Source organism: Mus caroli, chromosome 3 (genome assembly GCF_900094665.2).
Source record: "Mus caroli chromosome 3, CAROLI_EIJ_v1.1, whole genome shotgun sequence".
Taxonomy (NCBI): domain Eukaryota; kingdom Metazoa; phylum Chordata; class Mammalia; order Rodentia; family Muridae; genus Mus; species Mus caroli.
This window is the reverse complement of record NC_034572.1, coordinates 30,870,594-30,883,650: the sequence shown is the minus strand read 5'-3', so window position 1 is coordinate 30,883,650 and position 13,057 is coordinate 30,870,594. Positions and strand designations below refer to the sequence as shown.

Sequence of the window (13,057 nt, the reverse complement as noted above, 5' to 3'; positions counted from 1 at the left end):
CAAAGTTTGGAGCTAAGATGAAAGGATGGACCATCCAGAGACTATCCCACCCGGGGATCCATCCCATAATCAGCCACCAAACCCAGACACTATTGCATATATATATCAGCAAGATTTTGCTGAAGGAACCCTGATATAGCTGTCTCGTATGAGGCTATGCCAATGCCTGTCAAATACAGAAGTGGATGCTCACAGTCATCTATCTATAAGATGGAACACAGGGCCCCCAATGGAGGAGCTAGAGAAATTACCCAAGGAGCTGAAGGGGTCTGCAACCCTATAGGTGGAACAACAATATGAACTAATCAGTATCCACAGAGCTCTTGTCTCTAGCTGCAAATTAGCAGAAGATGGCCTAGTTGGCCATCATTGGGAAGAGAGGCCCCTAGGTCTTACAAACTTTATATGCCCCAGTACAGGGGAACGCCAGGGCCAAGAAATGGGAGTGGGTGAGTAGGGGAGCAGGGCGCGGAGGAGGGTATAGGGAACTTTCAGGATAGCATTTAAAATGTAAATAAAGAAAATATCTAATAAAATAAAATAAAATAAAAAGATATGGTCAAAGCACATGATATGTAGAGATGAAAATGTATTTCTGAAATTCACCACTACACACAGCGAAAATATGCTAATACATAAAATAAAAGAAAGAAAAAGCATAAAATGGCATGTTTCATACCATAGCAATAATTTACTCAAGACATTGATATAATAAGGCTCTCATTCTAAATATGTTAAGAAATTAAATATAAAATTCATAGCACTCATGTCTACTGTAAAGAATTGTCTTGCATTTTTCTCACTGTGCATAAAGAATGAGACTTGCTGTCATCCTTCATTCTGTAGTTGGAGCGGGATTTATAGATGTGTAGTAATTTACCAACTCAAGTGCTCTGGAAACAACGTTTCTCATGTGCCATCACTCCACAGAATCTGCAGTATTCATCACAGTACATACTAATGCATCCCAGCACGAGCAGTTACTGGGAACAAACTGATTTAGGAATAATCTTGATTTCACTACAGTCCAGTATTTCCAGCCCATTGACTCTCGCCCACCTCTGATGACCATTCCCCTTACATATGAATATTACTTAATCCAAGAGGAAATATTTGCTTTATGCTACATCACCACTGGCCACCAAGGAGTCCTGAGAACAACTGGGTTGTAAATAAGGATAGGCAGAAAAAAGTACCATTGGTTAGTGATATTATGGCTTCATGGGGTATTAAGAAATTAATGGTGAGCATGAGACTCACCATTTGTTGCACTCTCAGAAGGAAAGAATGATTTATTCCACTTCACAGAGATTATTCCTTCCATTGGTATGCCACTTTGTTTTAATAAAACATAAAGCATAGTAATAATGATAATGGGGGGTATGACCTATTAAATTCTTTATGTATGCACTATAATTTAACCTTACCAATCACCCAGTACAACATATAGTATTGTTGACTCCAGTTTACAGAGAAGAAATAGAGCAAGGATAACTTATTTGGGACCACATAGCCAGTTATTGTTGAGTCTGGGCTTCAGACTCAGCATTAGACGTGAGTGACTACCGTCATTGGAATAGCAGCAGGCATTTCTATGTGCATGAACATTTCAGATCACACTTGAGGTAATCTTTGGAATGCAACAATTTAAAATTTCACCATGGTGGACGTCTTGTTTCCCTCTACTGTATCAATCTTTGTTGTTTTTAGTGTAATTATGGCTTGAATGGAAAAATGTCTCATGTGTGTAGTACTTGGTCTGTTGTGGCGAACTGTGGAACCTTGAAGACGGGAGGCCTGGATGAAGGAAGCAGGTTCTGGGAGAGAGGTTTTGAGGCACATGTGCTGGCCTGGATTTGTTACATGACTCTGCTTCCCGATCTATAGACGCACAGCAAGCCGTGCAGCAGATTCTTGCTACCACATATTGAACCCCAGCTGCCATATCTTCCCCACCATGAAACTGAAATAAAATTGCATTTATTTCTCTTCTCCTGAGTTTTATATCTCGGCAGGTTTTGTATCACAGCAAAAAGGAAAGAAACTAACTGAAACTTGGTACCAAAATGTGGGGCTATTACTGTAAGAAACCCAGTCATGTGGTTCATGGGCCTTTGGAACTAGGTTGCCTGAAGACTATGGGAGAATTTGTAGCTTGGGGATAAAGAACCCTTAGACTGTTGTAAGTGGGATTCCTTTTGCAGTAGATGATGGCAACAATACAGAGACGCATAACCAGTCAATATGCAGCGAGTAAGAGATTGTGGCAGGCTCAGCTCTAAACGGGATGTCTGTTTCACACTCCCTTTCTAAAGGTGCAGAGCTCATTGCAGAAAAGGGACAGAAAGATTGTAAGAGCCAAGATAATTGGCACTCAGAGCAAAGCAGTACTAACCAGACACGGCAGGGTCATTGTAAGCATGAACTCACAGAGACGATGACTGCAAGCTCAAGGCCTGCACAAGATCTAGCCCAAGACCCAGTGTGGAAAGATGAAGTGTTAGCATTTCCCTCAGCTACATGGTCTGCCAGGATGTGAGCCAGTTACCTCCGCCCCTCCCCCACAGCCACGTCCAGCTCCAAGTCCGTACACACCATGATGGAATGAATGTATTCCTCAAACCATGAGCGAGCCAAAATGAATCCATTATTTCTGTATTCTCTTACAGTGACACAGAAAGTAACTAATATGATAATAGATAAATTAAAAAGAATACTTTTTTTTCAGTCCGAGTTAAAGTAAATTACTGAGAGAGTTCCTGAACAGTTAGAGCCTCACAGAAAAACCCTATGTCAAAACAACAAACTTTTTAAAGGACCATTGGTGTAATTTAGTCTTTGTGAATTATAAAATCTCTGTGTTTTCTTGTGAGGAATGCTTTCGGATGTGTCTATAATAAGTAGCAACAACAACAAAAAGTATGTATGCATAGTCTTCGGTGAAGGGTTACTATATCCACTGATATTTTAGCACAAAACCCAGAATGGGCACATTTATACCAGATTGTTAGTAAAGGATTTTCCCCTTTGTTTTAGTTACAGGAAGCACTGGACCAACACATAGAGCCCGCCCAATGCGCGGAGGAGATGCAGGACTGCATACAAAAGTACAGGGCTGCATGCAAATGACTTGAGTATTTACAAAGCAAATAAATAGTGTGGTATGAGAATTATACCAGTCATGACAGTTTAGGAGACTTATTCTTAATTTACTTGAAACACAATTTAGGCTTGGGGTACAGTTTAGTAGTATAATAATTTTTTGTAAACCTTATGTTTGCTTTATTATTCATAGCATAAAGCTGGGAATGATACATTTATTATTTTACTTTTTAAGAATTTAAATAATTATTTAAGATATGTGTTGACACATTACATGATGCTTTTTAAATTGGTGTGTGGAAGTAACTATTTTAAAATGTACATTATAGACTTGGACTTGAAAATCACAAGTTAAAAGAGACAGCAAGAAAGCAAGCAGAGAAAATTGAACAGTTAAAGAAAAATCTACTAAGTGAATTTAAGGTAAGTTGGTCTCTTATTTCTTGCAATAACGAAAAGAAAGTTTTACTTCTTTCATATGAGGAATGTTGGGTGCTGGAGACCAGCTCCAAGAGTGAGTTCAGAGGTCCGATGAGGAGATGCAGGGTCGGCGACTAATGTAAAGCAGGCGCACTCACACACATGTGGGGGATGAATGACACACGTGGGGGATGAATGAGCCTCCAGCGACTTTATTTTTCTCCCACAGTTTATAGTCCCCAGAAAAAGTATTTCAAGCAGTATCACAGTTACAATGTGTAATTCTGTTTTTCTTTACAATGAACATAAGAAAAAAAAACAAGCATGTTCCCCAAAACCATTACATGCTTAAACATTTCATGAATTACAGGTGAAAAACAAATTATTAGCAAGGACCCAGTACATGCATGTCTAAGCAACTTGTTACAGATTAGCAAAGTATAAGGAAGCAAGGTGTTTGTCTTGCAAGGTCTCTTACTGGCAGGCTGCAGTTTGCTGTTAGAAAGAAAGGCTAAATCATTTAAATATTTATCTCAAAAGGTAATCTTATAAAAAGTATTAAAAGAATCAAATCTAAACATATGTATTAGCCATTCCGACCTTAAATCCTCAGGGTGCATACTTATTCACCAACCATTTTTATTTTTATTATTAAATAATATCAGGAAGCCAAGGGCAAAAATGAATACCATAAATTAATCATTGCCTTTAATCACCAATCCATCTTTAGCAAGAAAGGCACACCAGCTAGCAATAACCGGGCTGCCATTGTTCTTGCCTCTGACCTAGGTGAGCCCCCTCCCTCATCTATCAAAACCGTGCCTTTCTGAACTTTACATTTCCCGGCAAGATTCTCCATAGCAAAGCTACTAACAAAAACACCTTTACCTAACTTTCTGACAATCTACATCTCTAAATTCTAAGGATGGTGGTTGAATCATTAATCTGTTCCAGCAGCAATACAGTAAAGATTAATGATTATTATTCTGAGTGCCAGTGACACTGCACAGTGAGGGGCTGGAAACCCCCTTAGAGTTTTCACACAGCTCATAGATTATGAGGGACATGATGACCCTGCAGACAATACCCCAAGCAGAGAGATACTCCACGAGCAGTATGAGGCCGTCAGGACTTGTAGTCCTTGGGCCTTTGCCTCTCCAAGGCACACCCACCCGGGTCATGCTAACCTGTGGGCTGCTCTCTGATGCATGTAATAGTTAAAAAACAAACAAACAAACAAACAAACAAACAAAAAAACCTATGCTATCCCGGCTACTCTGGAGCCGCAGTGGTCTTCCTGCTCCATTCCCGTGGTTTGCTTGCCACTGAACCTCTGTTTTCTCAGTCATCCAACCCCTGCGGTTAGCTGTCACAAATCCCCTAATCCACTAAAACCAAAACTCCAGAGGCTTGTAAATTATCAGTCAGATTTGTATCAGTAAATTCTCAACCCATGAAACGCCCACACGATGAACTCAGAGCCGATTGATATTAATACAAGCTGCCCACCTAGACTGATATAAACACAAGCTACGCTCCTAGATTGGACAAATTGCCCTACATTACTCTATTGCTCTTCTATGATGTCATAGCTACCTGTGACTACTTCAAGCCACGTGGATCCCTTTTATCCTCTTCCTCCATCTTTCTCTGTCCTTGCCTGTCTGTGTCTAGTCCTGTCTCTCTGAAACTCTTAGCCCCTCCTACCTTTTTCATTGCCCAATCACAGATTCTAGTCTTATATTTCACCTGCTCTCACCTGTGTATCAACGACAATCCACAGTTCTCCATGAATTCCAAAGCTGTGTGGTGTTCCTCTTTCATGGCTCTTGACAATTTTAGCTGGTGGGACCTTTTCATTGGTAAACATATTCTTGTTCATACCAGTACATTTGCTTATATTAGTAATACAAGTAGTTCTGTTTATAGAAGTTTGCTGCATGAAATTCTTGATACTTCACAAAATTACTGATCTGGGTAGTAAATTTTAAATAAAGGTGTTGTAAGAGTTTAAAACCAGTTTGTACGGCCTACATTCTTATCCACTCACCCACAGCACGGAAGAACAAGCAGGTGCCTTCTGTGCTTTGACTTTGTGAATAGTGCTGCTCTTACTAAATTGTTTACCTATTGTAAATAATGTGTGAGCTTTAGGTACAATGTACAAAAGGAATAAATTTTTTTATTAAGTAACTGTTATTGCTACTGCTGTTATGATTTCTGTGGCATGGAGATTGAACCCGGGACCTTACAGGTATAAAGCAAGCATTGTAGCACTGAGCCACACACCAAGCCTAAGCTGTGCATTCTAGGTGTGTGTCTGACTCTCTGGATTTTAAAACAACCTATAAAATGATAATAAAATAGTTATTTGATCTAGAATTTTGAATATCTATTTTTATCTAAGACTTTTTCAGTAAGATTTTGATAATGAATTTCGCATAACTTATACATCTAGTCAGGAATATATAAGTCATTATATAAGCATTTTCTCCCAGAGGATAGCGATTTGATCTTTGGATTTTAGAAAAGAATTTCTTATATTCATCTGTGATCATTAGGCAAACATTTAACTATTCAATCTCAGAAAAAAAAAGGTGTTGTTCATATGTCAATATAATCATGTATATTAAAACTCTATTTCCTAAAGAGACTGGATTCTATCATTCATGCTTTGACCTGTAGAACTTAAGATCCTAAGTCTGCAATACAAACACTAAATTGGACTGATGAAGTCTTGCTCCCACTAAGTGCTTTATTAGTCACAGTTACTATGTTGTTACAATTGCATTGTGAGGCCATAGTTTTCAATGTGGGGGTTGACACTCTCTCTGCTGCCATCCTGTGCACACAGAATTTACAAGCTGAAGAAATATCTGGGGTAAGAGGACCATGATAGAGCTAGAGTCATTAAAGAGCTAATGCACCAGGAATCCATAGCTGAGTCTAATTGAAGAAAGTGGGTCCCTGGAGGCACATGTATGCTCGGTCTCATCCCCGTTTCTCTGCTCCACGGCCACCATGGAGCAAGAAGTCTCCTCTGTAACATACTCCTGCTGCCGTGGTATTCTGACTCACTTCAGGCCTAAAATGAAAGGGTCAAGTGATTAAGGACTGACATCTTTGAAATCATGATCCAAAATAAATCTATGTCCTATTTCCCCCAACTAATTAATCAAGGGCAGGGAAACCTGACCAATAGAGTATCAGTGCCAAGAAGCAGAGTAATCGCTGTGTCAAACATCAAACCCTGTGGTTCTGAGGCCCTTGTGGAGAATTTGGAAATGATTTTTAAAATCAGCATATAGCATGCTTTAAGAGAGCTTTTGTGTGGGAGCTGAGAAGACCAGAATGTGGAGAGTGCATGAGGTTTCAAATAGAAAGAAGGATTCCATTGTGGCAGATCTCTGTGAGTTCAAGGCTAGCCTGCTCTACGTCGTGAGACAAGGCTACATAGTGAGATCATTTCAAATATATATGAGTCCATCTCAAATAAAAGAGTAATTTGATTTAAGGAGACTTGAAAAGTGAATACAACTGGACACACTTCTGACACAGACTGCCTGAGAGGTTGTTTCCCAGCATTCCCTGTGCAATGCTCAGTTTATAGCTAAGAGTTTGCATCCCAGAATCAAACTATTAAACAAAAGGCAGTTGGAACTCTTGGAGGTACACAAAATGCATTCATTTGCATTACAACAATAAAATGAGCCTTTAAGGGACAGAGAGATAATATTATGGTTTGAATAGATGGTATTCGCCACCACCGCCCCCAAAGCCTTGGAGGTTGAAGGCTTGTGCCCCAGCTGATGATTGGGTCATAGAGATGCTATAGTCAATGAAAAATGAATGCATTCGTGAATTCCTCGCTGAATATGGTAATATGCCTGTAAGTCAATGGGAAGGCACCTTTGAAACATGAATCTATCCTTGAATACTCCACTAACAGCTGTGCTGGATGGTCCATCTTATGGTTGGAAAGGTCTCATGTTCTCACTATATTTTTAAAACACATAATTTGACAATTTATTAAACATGACTTAGCTGAGAATAAGAGCCATAAGACATCCTCTTACATCAGTGTCATGCAGAAATATATTAATGGATCAGAAAAATGAAAGTCCAGTAATAGTACCCCAAGCCTATTAAATTTATTGAAAGTGATGAGGATTGTTTTACATTTCTCAAAAATTAGGAATGTTAACTAAAATAATTATCCACTTTGAACTCCTACCCAAAGGTCTAAGGCATCTTACATGTTCCAGTTGTTTTGTTCCCTTATATAACGACACCTCCCACTCAGTAACATCATCTCACCCCCCCCATTCAGTAACATCATCTCACCCCCCATTCAGTAACATCATCTCACCTCACATATCTGTGTCACTTTGATACATAAATCACCTCACAGTTCAGTTTCTCAAAGCCAACATTTTTTGTAATGGAGGCTTAACGTGACCAGCTCACTTAGCATCAACTTCAGTGACTTGAAACTAGGCACTAAAATAATGTGAAAGTTTGTTCATCCACATGTTTGGCAGTAGAATCTGACTAAGCCTTTGGCAGGGTTGCCTACATTAGGATTCATTGACTTGAGCTGCCTCACAATAATAATATCATGCTACTGAATTTAAGTCACTCTCATTCACAAATAAATATGGATCACATCTCTCATGGGAGATATCAGTTCTTTCTGAGACTCATTACATCTTAGATTTCAATTCAAATATTATCAAACATTTGCAGTTTGGGAAAAGAATTATTGACATTAGAATCCCTAGTTATAAGATTAACTAACAATTATTATTATTATTTTACATGTCTTATTTTCTTTCTTCTGGGAGCCAATTATCTGTAGGACCTATATAATGCCATATGATATCCTCATGTCTTCTTTAAAAGTGAAGATAGATACTATGAGAGGTGTATTTCTAAGGGGTGACAAAACTATAGAAAATAAAGCTTATGTAACAAAGGTGATAATCAATACTATGTTCTGTAACTCTTGGTGATATTTTCCTTGTTGTCTTTCTGAGTAGTGAAAACAACATTGTAAGGATCAAGTCGACTTGATACTTTGTTGCAACTAAAATTGTGTCAGATTTTGTTGCTTGTAGTCTGTTAGACTATTGTCCACTCACTTTCCTTAGCACCAAGGTATATTATTTTATGTCTACAGAGTGATGATCTTACTGAAAAACTGGAATCTGCATCTGACAAATATCTACACCTCTATGAACAAAATCAGCTGCTTCGGCGGGAGTTACTGTCTATGAGAACAACACAAAGGAAATGTGAAAAACTAAAGAAGCATAAAAAGAAGTTAGAACAGGAAGTAGTTAGCCTCAGAAGTCACATGAAAAGGAATATGATAGAGTGTGGCCAACTAGAACAGTATAAATGGGAAATCGAAGAGAAGACAAAGCAGGAATTGGTGGGAAAGTTAAAACAAGTCAACCTATTCTTGCAGGTTAATTATATGCAATATGTCTTTATTCTTTTCACTGCAAGTAATATTTTGTGTGTGCACATTTTATGTATGCTTCTACTTCTCGTGTTGCAAGCTGCTTTATAAACTTTTTTTTTAATTGTGAGAAAGGCCAGAGGTTAAGGGGGATCAGAATGGCACAGAGTCTTCCAGGCAGGACAAAACCACAGTGTTCATAAGTTCACAGCAGATGTGATAGCCCTCAGAAGACCTGGACAAGATCAAACCAGTCAACATTTTAACATGGCGTGGGAGGGAGTTCATGCCCCCCCTCCTAACTAAGAAGCTATGGACGCTGACAGCTTCTAGGGAGGGGAGAGGGTGTTTTTAATGGGTGTGGCTCCTAGAAAGTCAACCATGTTCAGTGGATGGCCCCACACCCGTGAGTATATGAACAGCACAAACTGGTACATTACGTTTTTTTTTATTTTAATGACAATGGGAAATTGGATGTAGGAGTTGAAGGGAGCAGAGGGGATGCACTTGATCAAAATGCATTCTAAGAAACTCTCAAAGAATAAGAGTGTTTTGTTAGCAATTTTGGAAGAAAAGTGATGCATGGTTTCCCTTGAAATAGTTCCATCAGTGTTTGTAAACTGATCATACAGAACTATTGTTCTTAGAAACATTTGATGTTTTAGACTAGCTGGCATAAAACCTGGCTTAGGAAAAAAGGGGAAAGCTATGGAACAAAAATTGCACTTTTAATTGTACTTAAGTTAACTTGTTCAATGTATTTAATTTAGAGTTGCTATTATTTTGTGACTTATCAGATTGTGTGAGTATCACCATGGAATAATGTTGATCTGAGGCCACAATTCATTGGCAGGGCATGTCCTCAGCACATGAGCTTCAGCACCACAAAAAAAAGGGGGGGTAACAACAACAACAAAAGAATGATTCTATTTTTAAATTCAAGTTTAACATAACTCACATCAAGGAAAAATACTTAGAATTTAAAATCATTTTACATATTTAAAATGCATCTGTGAAATAACTGGCCAAAACTAAAAGAAATGGGTGAATAACCATTACTTTAGCTACAGTTATTTTTAAACTATTTGTGTTTAATTTGCTGTAGACACAAGCAGCGTATGAAGACAAGCTAGAGAAGTTAAGACAGAAACAGAACGCTTCAGTGCGAACTCAGATGGAGCTCAGAATAAGGGACCTGGAGTCTGAATTCTCTAAGATGAAAAGTCAAGTTGATTGTAATCAAATAGAAATGGAAAACTATAAGCAGCTCTACCTAGCGGAAGTGAAAATTAGAAAATCATTGTCAAATAAATTAAGCAAGTAAGTCGGAACTGAGAGAAGATAAATTAGGCTCAGTGTTCTGTCCCCAGAACACAATTTTTACTAAAATGGGTTATGGCAATTGGTGTGAAAATCAACCATAGGATGTAAATTTGTAGGCTGGTGCTGACGCCCAGTCAGAGAGCTGGCCCACCCTCCACAAACTTACAAAGGAAAGGAGAATCGAATTTTTAAAAATAAAATCGACAACGTAACTTACCTTAAGGGGCTGGTGAGGTGGCCCCAGTGTCTAAGAGTGCATACTATTGAGCATCAAAGTTCAGTTCCCAGCGTCCACATCAGGCAGCTCAACCCCTGCAAGTCCAGCTCCAGGGGCTCTAGTACTTCAAGCTCTGCCAGCGCCTGCAACTGTGCGAGCACACGCATATTCCTCTTCTTAAAAATTTATTTTTAATCACTTCATCCATGTCAACTTCTATCTCCTCTTCTTTCTACAAAGCTTTTTACCCCTCTTTATGCTAGCCCATGGCTAACCTGGCATATTTCTAAAGTTCTGTATTTGATATAGTCTCATTACCCAATTTCTGCTTATCGTCCTCTCAAAAAGAAAGATTAAAAGGATTACTGTTGCAGTGGGCACAATCTAGTCCCTGGAAAATTAACTTCCCTTGTTTAGATTTTTTGTTGTTGTTACTACCACTTGAGGGTCCCCAGACACAGACTTTGCTTTACAGTTTTCTATTGTGCCTTAAAACAGAGTTTTGCCCCAGGAAAACATTAGCATAAGACTTACAGAAAGTATTCCTTGGAAAATGGTAAGACAGTTTCTGATTCAGTGTGCGTCTGAGTAGAAGACAGAAAGGGTGGAGCCCTTCTGCTCAATGGGGAATGTCATTAACTGGTTTACAATGTAGGTTGTTTAGGATCCACTCAGGAACATGAGGTATGAAGAATCTGTCTTTGCACTCTTCATAGAACAGATGAAAGACTGGCAGAGGTCAAAACCAAACTTCTCCTGGAGAGGAAACAGAACAGAGCTTCCCAATACAGCATGGTGGACAAAAGGCCTGCCTTGGAGCCCACTTGTCCTAGAGACAGTAATAAATTTTTCATTCCAAGAAGTTTCTCAGGCGAAATCATGCTTCCTAAGTCAGACCTCTGGCACTCAATTGAGACCATGGAAAATTGCAAGACCAAGGTTAGTTTTATCTTCCATCCTTTCCTTTGGATTCCATTCCGGGTGTAGCTCTTGTTAATTTCATGTAATGCGAGGTTATTTAGTTGACTTATACGTAATGAGTGAACAGTATAAGAATGTATGCTCATGGAGAAAGGAAATAGAAATTTTATAATTTCCAAGATTTACAAAATTCTCATTTACAAGCCATACTCATTTGTTGCCTTGATGTTTTAGATGTAACTGATCGGTGGACTTCCAGCTTCTTTAAAAGCTTATCAGCTTGCTACATTAGCTAACAGATGTGACTGCAGAAAACTAAAGGTTTAAGAAATGCTTTGGCTTTCCTTTTAATTTAATATATTAGTTTTAGAATGCTCTTTCCTAGCTGAGTGAAAAATATCATTAGAATTTTAATGTAATTGATTTGACTCAAGGTTTGCTTTCCAGAACATGGCCGAATTCACAATATTAACTCTGGTGTCCTATTAGTACTATGACCTCTCTCCACCCTTTATTCTCTTCATTAGTTGCATGCTTTGCTGCTTTAAACTGTCCGCAGAAAACTCTCCCATGCCCTCTTTCTTACCCACTCAACTTTGTGGGTGCCTCTCATTTTATTCAACCATCGAGCTCAGTTTTGGTGCCCATGAGTTCATGAATATGGAATGTGTGGAATCCATCCTTGGCAGCACTCTTAAAGAAAACTGTCTCCCTATCAACAGCTACCAATTGCAATAGGTTCTTTGATCGGACTGGTACTTCATGTCCATTGCCAATTGCCATGCTGATATTTCTTCTGGCTTGAGTTTATAGCTGGATCCTGTAGCTGTCATGGTCACTGTCAGTTCATATGTGCAGCTGGCTGCTTTGCCTGGGAAACCCTGATTCTTTGTATTCACTCACCTCCTCTTGCTTTTACATTCTTTATGCCCCTTCTGAAATGATCTCTTAGGGTACCATATAGGACTGAGCATTCTGCAGGCTTAGTCCCTGAACCTTGGCCATGTGTGTATGAGTCTGTGTGTAAATCCCTATCTATAGCAAATGAAAAGCTTTCCCATGAGGGTTGGGGAGATGCACTAATCTGTGAATATGATGGTAAGTCATTAGAAGTCAGTTTAACGTGGTATCCATTTACCAGATGAATAATAGTAGGTTCTCCCTGAGACCTAGGACCTGTCTGTCCAAAGGTTCTTGGCCCAGTAATGGTGGCAGGTATGGGTTTTATCTTATTTAACTGTACTTAAATCAAATCAGACAGTTGTTGGTTACCCCCATGGTGTTTATGACACTATTGCACCAGTTAACAATCTCTTGCTAGGACAATTGCTATCACATACCACAGGGTTGCTCAGCCAGGTAAAATTGATGATTATCTTCGTCCTCTACTACCACACATAGCTAGCATGCTCCAGCACTAGCACACATAGACAGCATGCTCCAGCACTAGCACACGTAACTAGCATGCTCCAGCACTAGCACACATAGATAGCATGCTCCAGCACTAGCNCACATAGCTAGCATGCTCCAGCACTAGCACACATAGCTAGCATGCTCCAGCACTAGCACACAAAGCTAGCATGCTCCAGCACTAGCACACATAGCTAGCA

General features: G+C 39.2%; 1 protein-coding gene across 3 annotated transcripts in view; it reads left to right on the top strand.

Moving 5' to 3' along the window:
* Positions 1-13,057, top strand: part of LOC110291114 (ankyrin repeat domain-containing protein 26-like) — a 42,475-nt gene that overhangs the window by 21,844 nt on the left and 7,574 nt on the right. For 2 of the 3 annotated variants that reach the window (XM_021158070.1, XM_029475466.1), the window contains exons 5-9: positions 3,037-3,107; positions 3,432-3,525; positions 8,702-8,992; positions 10,092-10,306; positions 11,243-11,465. In XM_021158070.1, the coding sequence (XP_021013729.1) occupies positions 3,037-3,107; positions 3,432-3,525; positions 8,702-8,992; positions 10,092-10,306; positions 11,243-11,465 (894 nt within the window). The remainder of the gene's footprint in view (positions 1-3,036; positions 3,108-3,431; positions 3,526-8,701; positions 8,993-10,091; positions 10,307-11,242; positions 11,466-13,057) is intronic. The other variant, XM_029475467.1, reaches the window with a different exon arrangement.